Source organism: Telmatherina bonti (genome assembly GCF_933228915.1).
Source record: "Telmatherina bonti genome assembly, chromosome: 12".
In the NCBI taxonomy this organism is placed as follows: Eukaryota; Metazoa; Chordata; class Actinopteri; order Atheriniformes; family Telmatherinidae; genus Telmatherina; species Telmatherina bonti.
In genome coordinates this window covers 21,193,595-21,214,267 of record NC_136610.1, presented here as the reverse complement: position 1 = coordinate 21,214,267, position 20,673 = coordinate 21,193,595, and the positions used below count along the sequence as shown (strand labels likewise).

Here is a 20,673-nt window from a genome sequence, read left to right as displayed (position 1 = left end):
AAATGTATTCTCCCTTGTTTTATTTTGCTTTATAGTTTTCACGGTGCTTGTGATGCAATGCTTGCGGTGTCCGGAAAGTTCCAGCATCCTCAGATGTGAACAATAAAATGCTGCACCCGTCAGAAACTCTCTTCTTCTTTTATTGATGTCAAGGGCTGCAACAATTATTGTAATAAATTATATTGGATTCTTCTGATATGTGATTGTGGTCTATTGGGAGCAGTGCTCGTTTCAAGGCAAGCTGCTGCAGAACTTTAGGACCTGCTCCGTCATGGTTTGGGTGCAGCAGCCTGTCTCTGAAGGAGCTATGCAGGCTGTTAGTGCTTATGAGCGGTGTGGGCTGCTGGGTGGGGGAATATCCTTTCCAAATGGATGACAGCTTAGCTTTTTTCTTCTTCCCTCCCAACACCTAAACTGGTCGGTCCAAGCTGCAAGCTAGCACAGAGCTATTCTGTACTGGGATGCTCTAGTACAGTCAACCACCACTGGACACAAGATGACTTTAGATGGAGAAACATTCATCAATGCATCTGACTTTACAACATGATTGGCTGACTGTGCACATCTGTTGGAGGTGGTCTCAATGATGAGACCAGCAGTAATGTTACATTTAGCCTTGTTATTACTAGTTACTGCTTTTTTCTTTCTTTCTCTTTCTAATGTCCACCACATAGAAAATCAGTCCACTTCACTGTTTTAAAGTGACTTTAATAAAATAGAAATTATATTAGCTGTTCATACAAATGTCCAGTTTAAAAGCTCAACCTACATAAAAATTACACAAAAAATTGAAACTTTGAACAGCACGAGACTATACATTTAACGAAGTATTTAAATTATTACACATATTTTACAACTGACAAACAAACAAAAGAACATCTGTCGACCTGGAATAGCTGCTCCGTAGAGACTGCATAGGGGTAACTTTAGTGTCAAGTCTACAGTGAAGTGCAACTGGAGATGTAGATGCTCAGATGATATTATGGAGCAGTGCAATGGCCAGAAAGATGAGAGTCAGGGGAGAGGAACAGACAGTGGCAGAGGATCCAGATTCAGCAAAGGGTTCTGTGTTTTTGAGCATCCAGTCCTTCTCCTCACGAAGTCCCTGTCTGTCTAGCTCTGGACCCACTAGCTGCCGTATTGTGTTGTAGTATTTATTCAACCACTGAAGCTGGAGAGAGAAAAACAGTTGTTGGAATCCAATAAGACACCCTAAAAGTTCTCTGATGTACAAAACTTGTGTTTGTCCAAGATACATCAACATATAAATCTGCAACTAAGTGCTTTAGGCATGTTCATGTGGTCAAGATGGCTTTTTCAAGTTTAAACTTTGTATCAGAATAGGGAAGAAAATAAACTTTGTATCAGAATAGGGAAGAAAAGGTATTTAACCCTTTGAAGCCAAGCGCATCATATTTGACACATACGTTTTGTGTCACTTTATGGTAGAATCTGTGCTCAAAACCCTGTTGTACACAAACTGATACTTGTCTCCTGCATCCTAATAAATACCAGGAAGTAGAAGATTACATTATAGTAATTTTGACAAATGGAAATAAATGGTAAAACAAAGAAACAAAGAAGCAAAAAAAAAAAAAAATTTCTTTCACAATTTGTTAAAAAACCAAATGAAGACTTCAGATAAAAAGAAAGAAAAAACACTTCTCTTCCCAGTTTTTCTTAGGTCAACCTTAAGTGATTATGATTGTTGCACGGATTGACTGATCTGCATATTTCCAAAAACATGTGATCTACTTGGGATTCTCATGGACAACCATCTTAAGAGTTTACAGGGAATGGTTGAAAAAAGACTAAATATCCAGTGAGCAGCAGTTGTCTGGAGCAAAATGTTTTTCGAATGTCAGAGATCTAAGCTGTCAGCTTAGAACAGACAACTTAGTATACACATCATATTATTATTATCATTATTAGTATTATTATTTATTCATTTATTCAGATATTATATTTTGTAAAAAAAAAAAAAAAAAAAGTTAAAATATTTATTTTTTCTAGCAAAACTTGTTTGTCATGACAATAAAGTTTGAAAAATATCTTACTGTTTCCCTTCACAGAAAATGAACCAAAACAGAAGTGAAGATAACACGTGGTTTTGTTTTTCTCTTTTTCCGTTTTAACCTGCAACGCCAAATGTAAAAAGGGGATTTTAAGAGGAAACCAGTGCTCATATTGCAGGAAGAAGAAAGACTTAACACTCGTGTATACCCAGAGGTATTTACGAATTGAAACAGGAAACTGATTACAGCTTTAGGGAAGTAAACTCTCATCACAGCAGGTGGGTCTTTTCTCTTATATCAGGTCACAAATTTTAGTACCTTCTTTTCAAGAAAATCCTGAATTCTTGTAAATGAGCTAATTTGACAATGACAGATTCTCACCTGTTCCGAGGTAAGAAGCGAGGTGTCAATAAGCTTCCTGTCATATGGAACCAGTGACACAGTGTCAAATGTCAGGTAGTTATGTCCATACTAAAATACAGGAGAGCACATTTATACAGAGAATAACTTCCTAATAACTCAGCATGCTTTATCATACCTGAAAAATTCAAGATAATAAATAAAGCTTTTTTTTTTTTTTTTTTTTTTTTTTTTTTTTTTTTACCTTCGTATGAGCTGGTACAGTTACAGCAATATCTTCAATCCTAATTCCAAAATCATTCTCTTTATAATATCCAGGTTCTGAGACAGAAACATGATTAGTGTGACATTTGTACACATTTATACATTTGCTTTTTCTATTGTACTACTGTAATACTTCCATATATGAAACAATCTGTTCTTTTAATACAAGCAAATAACCAACATGTTTCACGTGGAGAGTTTATATATTTATATGCAGCTTATGAAGAGGGTAAATATATTGTAAATTAACTTGGCATAATCACAAAAGCTACCCAGGTATGTTTAGTTTTACTCAGATCTGAAAAGTTGCAAAGATAAGTGTTAAAATAGATTATTTGACATCATTGCTGCATGAATCTGAGAGGGTTAAAAACTTCACTGTGCTTTCAAAGAATAAAATGGGTTGGAGTTCACTCATTTTATGCAGCTTGTAATGAAAATCATTTAACATGATAAAAAGCAAGATAGCAATTAGTGAGCTCCAGCCCTGCACTATTCAGTTATATCATAGCAGAAGGTGTGCAGAGATTTCTTCTAAAGTGGATTAGGATTTAGTCTAAAAAGAAATAGTCTTACCAATCGATGTGAACATGCCCGCTTTGAAGGGAATATTGTTGCTCTGAAAACCAACTGGCCCTAAACAAAAATTACACAACTAATCACACAACTAAAAAAAAACCCCAAAACATAACAGTTAAATGTTTACGGATTCAATCTAAACAAACAAACAAACAAACAAACAAACAAAAAACCCAAACCAAAACACGTGGAAACTGTCTGCTACAAAGCTGCTAACCTTCTTGTTAACAAACTCAACAGGCTTTCTGGCACTGATGTCACTTCCACCTCCTTCCTCACTTGGTGAGCAGTGGCACGGTCCGATCAAATTTTAACCAAATGGCAGTGACTTTTTGGTTATTTGTACTTTATGTAGTTATATTTATAACTATCACATAGATCATCAAAAAGGACTTTTGTTTATAAAACATGGCAAAAAATGTCAAAATCGTAGCATGAGCACTTCAACATTTTTTTAAAAACCTTGAATCTTGATTAATATTTTTTGTAGCTTCTATGACCCTTCAGAAATATCAATAATGAATTAACGTGGATATTTTATGTTTCTATAAATACATACAGTATCTTAGCATGATTGATAATTTTTTATTTATTTATTTTAATCCCCATTAGCTTCCACAAAGTGCTCACAGGTCTTCCTGGGGTTGTCAAAAATACACAGTACAAAAAGCTAATAATGTTTGTTTAAGATCACTATTTCCACATTCAACCCCCTTTAATCATCATGTGGCTTATTCTCTTCTGCTTTTCTGGGTTTTAGTGAACTAACTACATCCCAATTGGTCTTATTGCAAAATGACATGTGCATCCTCTTCTCATGCTTACAATTAGTCTAACTGTGTAATAGTCAGTAATGTAAAGTTTGCATTGTGATGATTACATTGAAAATGCTAATAAATACCACAGATTGCTGAAATCTGCTTGTAAAGAATCTATGTTCATTAAAGGTAAATAAAAGAATGATTGGCCATACATTCATGAACTCCGAAGTAGTTTCCAACACCATGACCTGTGCCATGCCCATAGTTAAGACCAACTTGCCACAGCGCCCGGCGGCCAAGCATCTCCATGTTTACACCTGTTGATACAGGCCACAAACATCAACTCAAACATCCTGATACAGAAACATATAGATACAGGTCAGAATAGGTTGTGGAAGAAGAGGGCTCTCTAGTGGTGAAACAAGGAGATAATCAAAACACAGGAATGTTTTCTATTTACCTCTTGTCCCAGAGGGAAAAATGGTTTGAGATATCTCAATATTTCCCATTAGCACTCGAGTGAAGGCCTCCTGTAAAGCATTACACATCATAAGGAAATTATGTTTCAAATGCAGCATGATTTTTTAAAAATTGTTTTTAAAGCATCTTAATTCAGTAATGGTAAATTTCTCCTTTGTTGTTACTTTTTGCATTTCTGTTGGTGTCCCCCAGTGAACTGTCCGTGTTATGTCAGTGGTCCCGTCCCTGACAGCAATGAGAAACAATAAGTCATTTCAAATGTACAAAAGATGAAGTGAAACTGGCAGAGCACAAGGTGTTTTTACTCACAAATACTGACCACCGGAGTCAACCAGGTACATCTCATCAACTGTCAACCTCCTGTTGGTTTCTTCTGTTGGGCTGCAACCCAGAATAACAGGAAATGATAGCAACACTGCACATCTGAATGAAAGTAGTTGTAGTTTTTATAACATTGCAAATGGATGAATACAATCAGTTAGCTACTGATTATAGCCTTTTTGTTAATTTTAGGGGTGTTGATGGGGAAGCATCACACAACAGAAGATACAGACAAATACGAAACTTAATGTTTTTCTTACTGTCAGCAAAGGAGGTAAATGCAATAAGTAGTTAACAGTTCTTGACTCTTACTCTTGGCAAAGCATAAAGGATGGTACAAGTAATTAATTAATTATTACATTAATTAGTTATCCTGTCTTCCTTTATCCTTTTGGGTTTGTATTCTGCACCTGCAGATCTGGCTATCTCCTATTTTCCCCAATGATATATATCTACATATATATATATATATACACATACACATGTATGTATGTATGTATGTATGTATGTATGTATGTATGTATGTATGTATGTATGTATGTATGTATGTATGTATGTATGTATGTATGTATGTATGTATGTATGTATGTATGTATGTATGTATGTATGTATGTATGCATGCATACACAATACTTTGTGTTGAAGTACGTTGAATGATGTATTTGACAACTGTCAAACTGTTTGAAAATACTGAATAATTTGTAACTTCACATGTTCTGCCTGTCAAAACTTCCAAACTAGCCCTTTACTAGTGTTAGAAAGAAAGAGATATTATTTTATAATGTACCGTATGATCTGACTTAAAACTGGTATCATTAAGTGGATGAAGAACAAGGAATTAATCTTACCTGTAATGAGCAAGAGCAGCATTGGGTCCACTTGCAGAGATTGTTTCAAAACTTGGGCCTCTGCTGTCTTTCTGTTTGCTGAAATAATGTATACACATTTTCTGTAACACCTGAATATGAAGTCCTGCATGGGCCAACCTCATGTATGTACAGCACATTCTGCTCACCTTCGACACTTATTGACGTATTCTGCAGCGCTCAGCTCAGTCTCCTTCCCCTCTGGAACAAACTTTTCCAGCCACATCAACAGCTGGATCACAGCAACTGCATCTCTCACCTGTAAAGAACCGCAGTGACACACTGAGCAGAAGAGTCTCAGCCGTAATCACAATTATGTTCAGGCTGTCAGTAGATTCAGTCTTCTTCTGTGCAACTTGTATGTGTGTGACTTGTGTGTGGAGGACATACATGAGCATCCCTCAGAATTTTCTGCTCTGTCTCATCTTTTACAGCTTTAGTTGTCAACACAGGAGAGTAAGAGCTGGTCATTAGTTTGTCCTACAAGAGAGAAAAGGTATCATAAAGCATTCAAAATAATAACACTAATATTCATATCATATTCTACTATTTTCTTGATTATTGTTATCAAAATGTATAAAGTAGTTATTGATTCTAGATGCAAATGATTGTGATTTTGTTAATTATTTATTCCTCAAAGCAAATGAGCTAAAATACCTACATACCTGTGGTGTGATGATCTCATAAAGTGCATAGTTTGTGTACTCTGTACCAATCCACACTTTAACCCCATGCTGGTCCACATATGTTTTCAGATGTTCAAGGACAGAGTCATAATTTTTCAGCTGCACACACATTGGCCCATTACAGGAGGTGTTTAGGTATAGCTTCAAATCCTCAGTCACTCGGTCATGGTGGACAAAAAACCTTTATGTCATATAAAGTGGAAAGTACAAGAAATATGATTGTGCATTTATGATAGATACTATGATTGAGATATTTGAAATTAATCCATGGTAAATTCATTAAGAAAAAAGCATTAGGAAGACTGACCAAATCTCATCCATTGTGAGAAGAGTATAGGAGTAGAAGAAGGGATTGTAAGGAATGTCGTTCCCACGCAGATTAAAGAGCCCTAAAAAAAACAGTAACACACACCATCTTACTGTGATCAGCAGTTTTACTTCATTTTCCACCATCTCCTTGAACGGGACCTTACATCAATAGTGTGTGACTGATGTACGTCACTTTCTCTCTGCTTTTAATATTGCAAACAGATTCACTATAACTGAAACAAGGAGTTAGCAAAGCAAAGCATAGCAGGATGTTTTCATTCTGTTTAGTTTGATGGATGCTTTTGAATAAATGATTGTTCATTTGCAAGATACAAAGCTGATAGTTAATCTGCTAAAATCCTCCCTCATGCTGTCCTCAAGTTGTCAGACTGCCTCTTACATTGATGTGACCATCGGTTTAGACCAGTATAAATCTGGACTCATCAGACCACAAGATTATTTTCCATTACCCCAGAGTCCAATCTTCATGCTCCCTCACAAATTCAATTCTTTTTAAAATTAGTTTCAGTGATATATGGTTTATTGACAGCTGTACAGCCAAGAGTTACTGCTGCAGTTGATAAACCATGTTGAGTGTGTAAGCCATAATTGATTTTAGCGCACATTTGTGATTTTCTTTATACAACGTGTGTTCTTTGAAAGTGATAGTTCACTTCTATCCTTAAAGATTTTAATCATGTTTTGGAAAGTTACAGTTCTGTTTTTGTTATCTTCTTGGTTTGTCTGCATTTTTGGACCAATTATTTGACTCTTATGAAACAAAATACTTTAATAACCAAGGGATGTGTTCATTCATTCATTTATTTATTACTTCATTTTTTAACCACTTAGTCCAGTTAAGAGTAGCGGGGAAGCTGGAGCCTATCCAAGCATACATTGGGTGAGAGGCAGGTACACCCTGGATAGGACGCCAGTCCATCACAGTAAAAGTGATAATGTAACTCTTTAAAAAAATAAAATAAAATAAAATTATACTTGATCAATTTACTCACAGGCTGTTTCATCCAGAGCAGAAAGCAGGAGGGCTGTTGGCTCATATGGATCATCCTTCATCACACTCCGTATGTGCTCCACTTTCATCTGCCAGGACCTTTCTGCAAACAGACACATTTTACAGTTGTATGCATCCAGTAGCAACTGCACCAGATGTGGCTTGTGTTTGGCATTGAGGTAATTATTTAATCGGTTCAGTAGTTATTAACACTCTGCTGTATTGTATAACATTTTCAGTGAGTATAAAGAGTCATAAAAAAAAAGACTAGAAAATCCCTCAGAGATCAGAGACCTCCGCCAAACAGCAAATTTCCACCTGTATTGAGAAAAGTTCTTTTAAAAATTCCCAGGTCAGCAATTTCTTCCAGATCACTCCCAAAAAGCAACGCAATCTAAATTAGACCAAGACCCTTTCTCAGAAAAATATCACAAAAATCAGTGCCGTAGTTTTTGCGTAAAGTTGCTAACAGACAGACAGTCATATAAATACAGGCAAAAAATCAGCTCCTTGGAGGTAATTAGCTGAAGTAAACCAGCCTGAGATATATATACTACTTGGTTTGGGTATGTAACATTATCCCATCCTTCAGCTCTTTTTTTGTATCCACCAACTTCTCAGGAATCCATTTTGCTGTTAAATCATTAAATAACTGACTTAAATTAATGAAACAAAATAACTACCAAAATGTATTTTGTTACCATAAGGAGCAAGACCTACTTTATAAATGGAGTGGAGCATCATGGAGCATCCTGCAGCATGGAGAACTATCAATTAAAAATGTAATTAATAGTTATCTTTTTTCCTGCTAATTTCACAAATACATCAGTGCTCTTCCCGTTGGTCCTTTCTCTGTAATGTTCTGATCAAATCTTTTCCACGTCATTTACAATCTGTTCATTACTTTCTGGACTCCATTCACACAGTCTGTCAAGAATAAGATCCAGCATTTATATCTTAACTATTAAAAAGCATTTATGTATGCAAGACTCACTTAAAGCCTCATGCAGAATGATTTTTCCAGACTGTAGTCAAATGTACACACATGGACCATTAGGTTTATGGCGCTCTCCATTTGTTCCATTTTCCTATTCTCCAGCCATAAAGACTAATAAGACCCAGGGGCATCCAGACAGCCTCCTCATCTGCAGGCCACTCCAGTCCTTCTAAGTTAGTCTTTAATCTGCCCACAAGCAATGAAAACATGAACAGGTTGTTTATGGCTGTTTGCAAAGCTGCTTATTGCTCTCTGTCCAGTTTGCAGGTATTTATCAGCACACAGATAAACGGCACCAGGTAGACAAGCAGATTGCTGTGTGTGTGCGGCACACACCCACACAAACACAGACGTAATTAAGGAACATACGTATGACTCTATCAGGCAGGCGGATGAGGCTGTCAGGAGGGAGCTGGGGTCGGTCCTTCCACACTTGGTCGACCAGGTTAACAGTGATGGACTTAAGGGTGCGATTGCTCGACTCCAGATTTAAGGCGTAGTTTTCCTGTGTGTCTAATGGAGGAAAATGCAGAAGATTACGCACACTGAACTGAATCAATTGCAAGTAAACAGTCTGCATGGCATCTGATGGCTCCATCAATAATATTCCAACTGCTTGGGCAAGCACTTTATTGATGTTACGCTGGAATGTGTGTGGGGCAAAAAACTGAGACTCACTGAGGGAGAAGAGGAATGGATCAAAGCCGATCTTGCCACCTTGTGGCACCTCAGAGATGAGCCACTCTGCAATGCTTCTGATGGACACTAAAACACACCATACAAGACAGTTATCCCTGACTTAAGAAAATATTTTCATTTAAATGTTTGTAAATTAGATTTGCATTAAATAAAAGACAAACTGCAAACATCTGAGTTTTAATAATATAATTACCTGTGATATTTTAATAAACTACATTGTTTAAAACTGAAAAGAAAACCAACAGATTTTAGATTTAAAAAACTTATCAATCAGTATGAGGTGTGCAGGAGACGAAGACACCAGATATATGACATTACAGTAATCACCAACAGAGAAAAACTTTCTTTTTTTTGCAGATGTGAGTTTAAAGATTGATAAGTTTGCAGAAATAAACGCAATGCATTTAATGTTTCATTTAAAATACAGAAGCATATAAATGTATTTATTTTGTTCCCACCAACAAGAGCTTTCCAGGTGTGAGCAGAATTTTAAAACTGAGATTATTGTGATAATGAGCACGTGCAACTACTTAGTCACACTGAAATCTGAATGTCCTCTCCACTGCGGCAGCATAAGACTTTGGTGTTCCAGTTAAGTTGATTTTTGCAGGTCAGCAGGCTAAAATACATGCCTTTTATCTCATGATCTGATGTTTGTTTTTCACAGTTTTAAAATTACTCTTTTTCCACCCTGAAAAAAATGTGGGCTGAATGCAATCTTTACTGTCTTTTTCCATTAAGAGTAATTTTCAGAATAAGGCTCGAAGCCATCCATGACTTTCCACTTGTTCATGTCTCTCAGCTCTAAAACATTTTGTGGGAGAATGATTTCCTAACACAATGTGTCTTTTTGCTTTTAGGAAATTTGGTTTATTTCAGATATAATCCTGTGGCAAGTATTTAGAGCCTGTGGCTGATTAATGTGTGACTAAAGTAGAGATGACAGATATTTCACTGGATGCATGGATTTAGCTTTTGTCAATTTAATCTTTAAATACAACTACTGCTACTACTACTACTACTACTACTACTACAACTGCTACCACTGCTACTGCTACTACTAACAACCTTGCTGTTATTACTATCATTAATCCTATTTTAGCATTCTGGTGACAGCATGTGAAAATCAGCACATATGCTGTTGTTGTTGCTACACAACAAATCAAGCTGTGATTTGGTTTGTGAGTTGTTTCTGTTGTTGTTGTTTTTCAACACAAGTACATGTGCAGCATTTGACAGGCTATTGTTAAAAGTAGAAAAACAAGCAAAATCAAACAAAAAACCAAAACACAATTATTTTTTTGGACTCCATGTGTGTTGTGTTGCCATAACAAGTAAACACAATATAATGACCCCTACCATCTTTTTCTAGCTCCCAGTTGCAGTCCAGCTGTCTCTCGGCTTGAACCCAGTAGCGGCTGTCTGTCCACAGAGTGGCCTTGGACTGAGTAACTACGGCAGTGCCTGGGGAGAGGAAGGGCAACAGCTGTGCTACAAACTGGGCAACGATGACAGTGAATTACAAATTACTTTAAATGTCAGAGGGTACTTAGAACAATGCGTGATGAGACAGCTAATGCAGAAAATGTAAGTAAGGGTAAGAAAAACAGGAAGGTGACTGAAAAGACAGCAACCTAGTGATGTTTGGTGGCTGAATGATGGGGTTTTACATCATCATGCTGATACTGCTCCAGCACAGTGAATAGATTTCCCAGAGTAGCAACAGCTGAGTGGACCCCTGAATTCAATTGTTTTTGCAGCAAAGAAAATGTGACATATTACAAAGTCTTGCATAGGATTGTCATGGAGTAAACCTCAATTTACTGATCTATCATATTTTCTCATTCTATTCTGAATTAGTTGAACACAGAAATACAAAAGATTTTTTATTCTCTTCATGATTTTGGACCACTTCATCTGTTGGTCCGACCCACCCGAAGGGGAGGTTGTAATGATGCAGTGAGTGAAAGCGATGAAAACAAATGAACAAGGAACTGGTGAGGATGTGGGATGAAAGTAGAGAAGCTTTGTGGCTGCAGTACTCAGATGTGCAGAATTGAGTCATGAGGAGGAGGAGGAAGAAGAAGAGGAGGCGAAGACTGTACCTGCGGAGCCTGTAAAACCAGTCATGAAGGCCATCCTGGCATCACGTGGTGCGATGTACTCGCTCTGTCAGGGAAACACAGTGACTTACAACCACACTCATAAGCTATAAACCCAGATGGATTAATTATGATGGATGACAGATGTACCAGGTGAGCATCAGTGCCTGGGATAATGTAGGCAGAGATATTCATAGGAAGCATTTGCGCTCGTAGCTCCTGCAGCTGCAGCGTGGTATTTACAGCTGTGCTTGGGAGGTACTGAACACAAACAGAAAAAGAAAAAAAAAAAAAAGAAAGCCTTAACATTTAATGAAAACCAGAGAAGCTGCTGATTCATGTCCTTCTCTATCTCTCTCTTTAATCATTAACTACATAACACTGTGTTTCGTAACAGCACAACACGAGATGATTGCTTTGAGGTCAATGTTACTACTTAATTGTTGTGATTTCATGAATAAAGCCAGTTGTGAGACCATAAACAATGCTTAAATCACAACTAGAGTTTACCGGCGGAGTTGCAGAGCAGTTCCTCTCAGTTCGCTCATATCCCACAGCACCAAAATTCCCTAGGAGCAAATGGACGGTTAGGGTTACAGGCATGGTTAGAGAATGAACGGCATGTAAAACACATTTATGGATCAGTCCGACCTCATGCTGTTTCTTAGCTAACTTATTGTATTTATGCTCTGCTAGTATCAGATCAGTCTATGCAGTCAATGTGATTCAAAGTTCAGGTTTATGAGGACAAAAGACACCATTCCATTTACAATCATTCAGCTGGTGTTCATGGCTCAGTTGGTGGGGAAAAATAATCCAATGTAGGATATGAAAAGATCTGTTAAGTTCACCCAAGAAAAAAATCATGAAAAAAAAATACTGAAGACATGGAAAAGCAAACAGTCTTTTTACAGGATGAACAGTCAGATATATTTAGCTATAAACCCAAACATACTAGACATTGAGTAGCGCTATTATAAACAGTATCTTTACCCTTTACAGTTTCTGTAATCATGTCCAATCAAAAATATTGATCCTCAGAGTGATTCAAAAAGGATACCAGAGAGAGATAAGTAACAACACAGACAAACTCTTTACCTGTAAGGGCTGCCATAGACAGAGCCAACAGCCATGCACAGGAAGGCATCTTCAGCCTGCTGCTACTAGATCTGCTCTCAGTCTGGCTGCGGATTTGATGTGTATGCAGGCAATGTGATAAAGTGTGTGTTGGTGTCTTGTGTGAAAGTGTGTGTGGGTGCTCATAGGACTGTCCTCTATCTCTCCTCCTCTTTCTGCTCCTCCTCTGCCACCATTCTCTATCTCATTTCCCTTCAGCCTTTGTGGGAATCATGTGCAGCAGTTCTGTGAGTGGATTTTAAGACTCAGCAACAATTCTGTACTTCCTAACCTAAAAATTAGGAGTACATGCTTATCCATGTGTACGTTGCCATTCTCTCTCTCTCTCTCTCTCTCTCTCTCTCTCTCTCTCTCTCTCTCTCTCTATATATATATATATATATATATATGTCTATATATGTATGTATAATTGGTGTTGGAGAGTTTTACATTACTTGGGAGCTCACAGTCACTTTTACAAGAAAGTAGAACATGTGTGAGGGTTGACCGTCTGTGGAGTGAGAAACACAGCTAAACATCTGGGCAGTCCTACATGTTCCAGATGCCACTTAATGCCATTAGTAGCTAGTATATTACTGAATTTATTTTGAAATAGAAATTTATCAGAAAACAATACATCCTAAATGATTTCAATAATTTTTCTTTGTAGATGAACATGTGAATAGAAAATGTCAGTTTTACAGTGTCACTCTTTAAGTAGCCATGTTGCCTCTTACAATAGTAAGTAATCTGTACAGTTTTTTTTTTTAGAGCAAATTAGACATGACTCAATTTCTATTGGATTCAAAAATCTCAAAGGACTGCTTGTTTGAATTTAACAGGATAAAAAAATGCTAGAAATGCAAAAGTGGGAGAAGCTCAGTAGACTCTAACAAGACCCTTAGGTTTTTGCAGAGGAGGACTCACTGTCCAGCTGCAACCTTGTTAATAATTCCTAGAAGCACATGTGCAGCAGTTTTCATATGAAAGTAGTTTGTATTAATGCTGGTGTTTCCTGGTTGGTGTGCAATGACCTTAGTCCAGAATGAAACATTAATGACATGCATCTTGTCTTTTCTTGCCTTCATGTCAGCTAGAAGACATCAAAGCTGTATATCATTTGATTTGTGTTAAAGAGTGAGAGATAACAAAGCGCCACATCACTGGCATTCAGTAAATGGCGATCAATAAAAACAGCTAACTGATAGCCTGAAATTTAGATTACGGAGCAAAACTGTAAAAGCAATTTTCCACTAGCCCCAAATATGTGCAGAATCAATACTGCGTAAATACACCAACACTAGAGGATTAAAAGAAAAGGTGAAAGATTTCCTTATTTTGTTCCACCATAAACATTTAGCAAAACTTGTGAATAAACAGCACAAAAAGAGGTCTCGTCCCAGTATTGCTACTGAGAGCTGAACACTGCAACCTTTGTTCAGATTTTAACCTCAAATCTCTCACAAAAAAAAAAGTCCCACAAGAGCTGAAATAGGATCCGTAAGAACAGCTGAGGAAATAACTGCATTGCCAAACAGAACATTGTGATGTGACCAAGGCCCAGAGCTTTATAAGTAACTTTACGTTAGCAACCGTAGTCGACGACATGAATGTCTGAGTCTTAGTCAAGAATTTACAAACAATATCTGTCATTTTTTTTAGAATTAGAGTTTCTCTGGTTGTGCGGTTGACTGTGATCTTGGGGGAGGACCAACCAGCAATGCTAAAAGAAACCTGAGAGTGACTGCAGGTGGAGGGGATGTCAAAAGCAGATTTTCATGAGCTAAAAATGTCCATTAATCTGTAGTCTGTTGTTCTACCCAGCTGCAGTATTGTAAATAATTTCCAAAAACATCCCATGGGCAGCGGTGTGGTGCAGGCATTTATCATCCCCACAAAGTGAACCACAGCACCAAAACACATTAGGGTGCACTTTGTAATCCTAATGGGAACACCTCCAAAAGCTGGTACAGTGATGAAGTGACTCTCAGGACTTGCATAACAAAACAGCAAAATAAAATTAACTTTGGAAATGAATGAAGACAGTTGAAATAAAAAATAGCAGCAAGTATGCAATTAAATGCAAAAATCCCTATTGTTACGCATGTGTGTTTCTGGCCTGTTTTATAACAGTGAGATTTATTATGAACATTTCCGGAGCCGTCGCTGTCTCGCAGTATCCTGACAGTGAGCAAACCCACTTCACAACTTTGTCTTCTGGGATGCTCTGTGAGATTTGTATTACACACCATGCCAAATACTAGCAATCTGATAGCAACACATCGGCTGTTTTAAGTGTGTATCCTCGCTGATTCAGCAAAATAACACAAAAAGTTATGTAATACACAAAAAGTCCTTTAGTACCTCTTTAAGTGGCATTATCTAACCTTCTGACCTTATAATTATGTGTTTTTGACTCATTTTGATGGTATGGTGGCATTTATAGTGTACATTCCTGAAACTTCACTTCTTTACCTGGAACATCAAGTTCCAGCTGTTTTGCTTTATGCTCCATGTCACACACTAAGAACAGGATATTAACACACTGGCCATTTTGAACACACACTGTGGCTGATTCATCAAAGAAACACAAGAAGACATTATCAAAAGATGAAAAAGAAGGTGACAGAACAATCAATAAAAAAGGAAAATATAATGTAGAAGTCTACTAGCAACGATAGAAATGTTGACTTTTCATCAACGCTCAACAAAGATGGAAACAGATGAACAGATTCCTGAAAATTTTATGCAACAATAAAAAAAGGGAAAGGAATGACCAAAGGCAAAGGCACTTTGTGATAACTCACAACTAGCAATTCTGAGCACCAATGTGCCATTGCAACAACCATTATTAAAAGCCATGAAAATAACCATAACGTCACAGGTATGCTTATCACAACATCGAAATGATTAAGGCTCTTCTAACATTTAGAGCTTGGATCAAAGTCACCTTCTTTACAGCTATTAATGTTTGGCCACCATCTGTCACTGTGCACTGAGACTGAAACCTGCAAATATTAGTAAAACCCCGGATTCATTCATTAAGGGCCATAAAGCTTGTCAGGTTTGCATAAATCCTGCATGACACAAAACAATGAAAAAGAATATGACAAGATCATGCAACTTGTAAATAAAGATTGTACTGACCTATTATTTTGATTGAAGGCTGGTTTCTGGGGGCTCTAAAAGCCCCACAGAAAGTTTTTTTTTTCTTTTTTAGATGGAATCAAGATGGTGACTTTACAGGCAGAGTTTTGACGTTTATTTAGACATAAATGTTGCAGCTTTTATGGTTTTTCTAAGTTCTATTAATATTTTTTCCAATGGATTACAAGTAAGTTAAAAATTGATGATGTCAACAGTATGGAAAACATACAAACAACTGTTGTTCCTTAAAGTCAAATATGTTAAACAACACATATCTTTTATTTATACATCTTCAGCACATTTAAATATTTACCAAACTTTGTCCTAAAACAGAATGATTAAATGCTGAGGTTTTGGGTTAATGTTTTTACAAATAAAAGTACATCTAATGTGAATCTAGTCCATTTTCATTAGGGATGACTGCTTTACTTTGCTTTGATAAACATTTCTAAATTTTGTCAAATGTTTGTACATTTTTTCTTTTTTTTAGTTGCTCACTCACTGACTACAGATCTGTATTTGTTCCAGCTTATGCCACATGCCATTTTACCTCAGCAGTGTTTGCAAAGACCAGAATCAGTACAAACATTGCACAGGTAACTTAGCAATTAGCAAAGACTAAAGGTCTGGTCAAATAGATTACATTAGATTCAACTTTATTGTCATCACACATGTACAAGTATACAGGGGAACAAAATACACTTTAACGTCTATCCAGATGTGCAAAAATGCAGATAATAAATAAATGTTCCTTAAATACAGCAAGGAAGAACTAGACTGAAGGAAGAACTAGACAGTTTACAAGAGGAAATATACAGATCTGTTTATGAACCTTCTTAGCTGGGTGAAATTATCTGGAAGTATTTTAATGGAAGCCATGATAAGAGCTGGGCAAATTCTCTGAACCATAAGGGAAGAAGCTTTAGTGCTACATCATTATGTCGATAGATAACCCCATAAAAAACTTCATGAAACTGGAAATAATTCCATTCCATAATTTTCCAAATTCAATGTGATGCAAAATAATAATGAAGTTGGGGAGATGAAAGAGTAAGAGCAACTGGTGACCACAATGTGTTCTTCCTACTTTATTTGGTTAAGTACTTTGTGTCTTTAGTGGTGTATTCCTGAAAAGCTAGTTTCTGTACTTTAGAATCACAGCTCACTGGGTGTGTACTTTTCCTCTGGCACTCATTTCCTGACCTCATTTTCATAACATTTTCTAAATTAGTGGAAAAGTATTGGTAGAAAAAGATACCATGATGATGATTTGATGGTATGTTGAGACACATAAGCGACCCAGTCCAACCTTGAATAAGTCGCTAAAAGGAGTCATAACCTGGGCTTTTCATGTCTCCACTGTCCTCTAAGTGTTTTTAAACAATTGTTTAAAAACTCATTAAACCAAAAGTGAAAGTGCTTTTTCTGACCCTTTATTCATAATAACACTTTTGTCGTTACATTTCATGCGAGATTGTGATAAACATAGATGCTAGTTTAAACAATGTTAATGAGGTGCACACTGATTGATTGCTGGAAGTCCAGCACTGGAAGGGGGTAGGCCCAGTATGTCCGATGCTAAAAACAGCTAGTGATAGCAGCTAACTGACAGCAGCAGCTTTCTGATACCATTTAAATTTGAGCCCAACTCTGAGTCTGAGAGAGAAGATACCAAGATGATGGAAGGAGCCCGTTTCCAACAAACGGTCTCTGAATGGTAAAGTCGTCATTTTAATGTCTGCTCACGTTGTCTGTAAATGAAGTTATAGGATGTTGACAATGAGGCATGTCGTTCATGTTAGTCCTCTCAATTTTATTCTGCATTGGACCATTTTTTAAACTATGAATGTACTTTTTAAAAAAAATCCGAAGTTAGAGATGTAAAAAATAAAGTAATGTTGACCATTGCATCATATTTCCCTACCAAACTTACACTACACGCCACACCAAACTTACCGGCAGCCAGACAAGCACACACACATTTTAATGACACGGAACTGCACAAAGCACCATGTTAACTTTAATTTTTATTTACTGTCAGTGTTTATCTTAATTAATTCACCTATTTAGATGTGCTGTTTTAGCCAGGAGTCTGGAAAATGTTGTGATTACCACATGACAGATCTCTGGTTTATTTAGCCACCGTGCGGCCGTGTGACTGTACAGTTAAATAACATGACTTTGACACCCTTATGAGGCTTCCTGCTGACCTATATAGACCCATGTTTTTTATATGCAGCATTACCTACCATCTTTTATGTTCAAATTATTGTCTATGTTAAGCTGCACTTGTAAAAATTCTGCCACAATGCTAATGGAAAGAGAACAGGGACACAGCAAGATATTTTTTATTACTGTGCTTAGAAAATAAAATCTCTCTTTTTCATTTCTCAGGTGCTCAGACGGAAGAATGAAGCTCCAAACTCCCCCATGTCTGATCCAACATGCTGGCGTGGAACCTGTCAGTTTAAATGCTTTTTCATTACAAAATGCAAGGAAAATAAGCAGGATGATGAAAGAAATGAAGGGGAAGTTTCTCTTCTATACCCAAAAAATTCAGAAATGAAGCTAATCAAATGGCAAATAACTGTAAAAGATGATTACATATGTTGTTGCCATTTTATATAACAAATAGTAACTTTGCTGCAGTCACTTACGTCAAAAGTAATTAAATTAAAGTAAATACACAACTTTAACATGTACACATTTCTGCCACTGACTTTGGAATATAAAATGTAAAGCTGAAGTAAAAAAAAAAAAAAACCCAAAAAACAGCTCATTAAAACACAATGTCTTAATTAGTGCACAGAAATAAAATCATTGTTCATTTTTAATGTAAAAATGAAAATGATATTTTTCACTCTTAGTTATTGATTCTGTTAACACAGTAGCTAGCTTTTCTGGGTTAAATGTGGTTAATAGCTTGTAGGTGTAAATAGCTGCAGTTTATGAGTCATCAAAATATTGTAATATCAATAGATGAACTCAGACTTTATAAAGAACTTTCATGCCGAAGTCAACACAGTGTTCTTTTTTGTTTGTTGTATGAAATAAAACATGTTTTCACGCACCAAACTAAACAACATAGAATATTAAAAACACACTCATTTTAATTCACACACTGCTATACACAGACAACGTTGCCCCCCACCCCATATATAAATATATAAAGATAAAAGTGATAAATATATGACTTGATGTGAATGTTTAAATCCTGATACTGCACCATGTAAATGATAGCGTTTCTTCTCCAAATGGTTACACTTCTGCTCAGAAAATCATGGTTTCAAGCTTCTACATCTGTTGTGCTACTTCCCCATTCAAATATTAAACTCTCCAGCTCATTTTGATATATGTGCTTTTGCACTATTTATAGCTATTTTCAGCTTTATCACAGCAGTTTAGTTCAACCTTTCTCTTTTTTGTGATTGGCCTTTTTGGTGTGTAGTGCAACCAGCAAAGTCTATTTGTTACTAACTAAATCAGCATCAAAAGTCATAGCACATATCTCCTGAATGAGCTGAACAGTTTGATATTTGAATGGTTGAAGTGAGGCAAAAGGTGTAGGAGGAGTAGCCCGCCAAACATTTTGCAGGAAAGACAATGGGGACAGGAACTTGATGAACCATACACTGCAAACTGGTGCAGAGCTCCGAAACCCAGTTGAAGCAGTTTTCAGCTCATTATGCAAAAACTGACCAATTGCAGAGCTGAATTTTTGCAACGTCCATTGCACAGTGGGTTTGAAAGACTTTCATCCAATCACAAGGCTGAATTAATTTGTGCAAAATGCTAAATATCTCAAAAACTACAAAGATTTGAAATGACAGAAGTTATAGCACACTGAAGGAGCTGCAGGGTTTAAGATGTGAATGGCTGAAGTGACTTGAACAGTGTAGGAGGAGTAGCACGGCAAAATTTGGCGGAATAATAAAAATGGCCGAACAGGATCTCAATAACGTGAATGTCCCCATGGGGGACATTTAAGATTTGAATTTGAGCAGGACGAGATTTTACGAGAACTGAGGCTTATGCGCTAAACAATGTTCAATGGAAACTGCAATTGTTGTTTGTTGAAACTTAAAAATATTACTTTTATTTAGCAAAAAGTTGTAATAGAAATGCAGCTGTTGTTTGACTACCTCCTTAATGTGAGAATGTGGTTACTCACCAAAGCCTCTCACATCTGCAGGTTTCAGGAAAGTCTATATTAAAGCAGGTTTTTTGGTTCCCCTTGGCTTTTAGTGTTTCTGGTCAAGTAGTGCTCTGAACCCTTAAGATTTTTTTTTAATAAAATCATTTTGATAATTTTTCTTCTGTTTTTTTGCAGTAGGATTTTTGTTAATGTTTATCACCAGAACTGTTCTGCAATAATACATACTTTTCATCTTCAGTACTTCCTTCCTCATCATGCTTTATCAAAATGACATTTAATTAAGTTTGCCTTAAACCAGTTGTAACGGGTGAGTAACCAATGGACTTAAATAAGCTAAATAACAGAATAAAAACAGGAAAGGTGCTGTGATTGATTCAGAAACAGGTGTAATGGTACACAGAGCTGATGAGCTGTAACTGGGATGGAGTTTGCTGGTAATGTCAGCAGGAAGGTAAGTCTTACCAGAGTTTATAATAAATAGTAAGAACCGGGCATGTGATACTGGACACCACAGAAATGGGGTTGTGATGTTTGCATGTCAGGGTTTATATTATTTCAGAGGACTGAAATGATTGATTATGTCCAAATTCTCACTTCCCAGTTGTAGCACCTCACTGGTTTGGAAAGCAGCTCAGATCTCGGGAGCCTCATCTGTGTGTTTTTCAAAGGCGGGGGAAGTTGTTCCTCCCCTTCAAAAAAAAGGAATTTGACAAAACTTAAGTAAAAATAACTGTTTTATGAAAAAAAAAATCTCCCCTGAGCTGATTTTTGTGCTGGTTTAAATGAGCATGTTTATTATCATC

At 36.7% G+C, this 20,673-nt stretch overlaps 1 protein-coding gene across 1 annotated transcript; it reads right to left on the bottom strand.

Moving 5' to 3' along the window:
* Positions 1 to 756: 756 nt before the first annotated feature.
* xpnpep2 (X-prolyl aminopeptidase (aminopeptidase P) 2, membrane-bound) lies at positions 757 to 12,672 on the bottom strand. The gene is made up of 21 exons (XM_079249513.1): positions 12,550 to 12,672; positions 11,962 to 12,020; positions 11,602 to 11,712; positions 11,455 to 11,518; positions 10,709 to 10,813; positions 9,329 to 9,415; positions 9,020 to 9,163; positions 7,655 to 7,756; positions 6,640 to 6,721; positions 6,312 to 6,513; positions 6,037 to 6,126; positions 5,796 to 5,905; positions 5,629 to 5,706; positions 4,769 to 4,840; positions 4,624 to 4,684; positions 4,440 to 4,509; positions 4,192 to 4,296; positions 3,216 to 3,275; positions 2,620 to 2,696; positions 2,397 to 2,486; positions 757 to 1,171 (listed from the first exon to the last, which is right to left on the bottom strand). Exons 1-21 carry the CDS (start codon positions 12,596 to 12,598, stop codon positions 971 to 973), a joined length of 2,019 nt encoding a protein of 672 aa, XP_079105639.1. The 5' UTR covers positions 12,599 to 12,672; the 3' UTR covers positions 757 to 970.
* Positions 12,673 to 20,673: the final 8,001 nt, after the last annotated feature.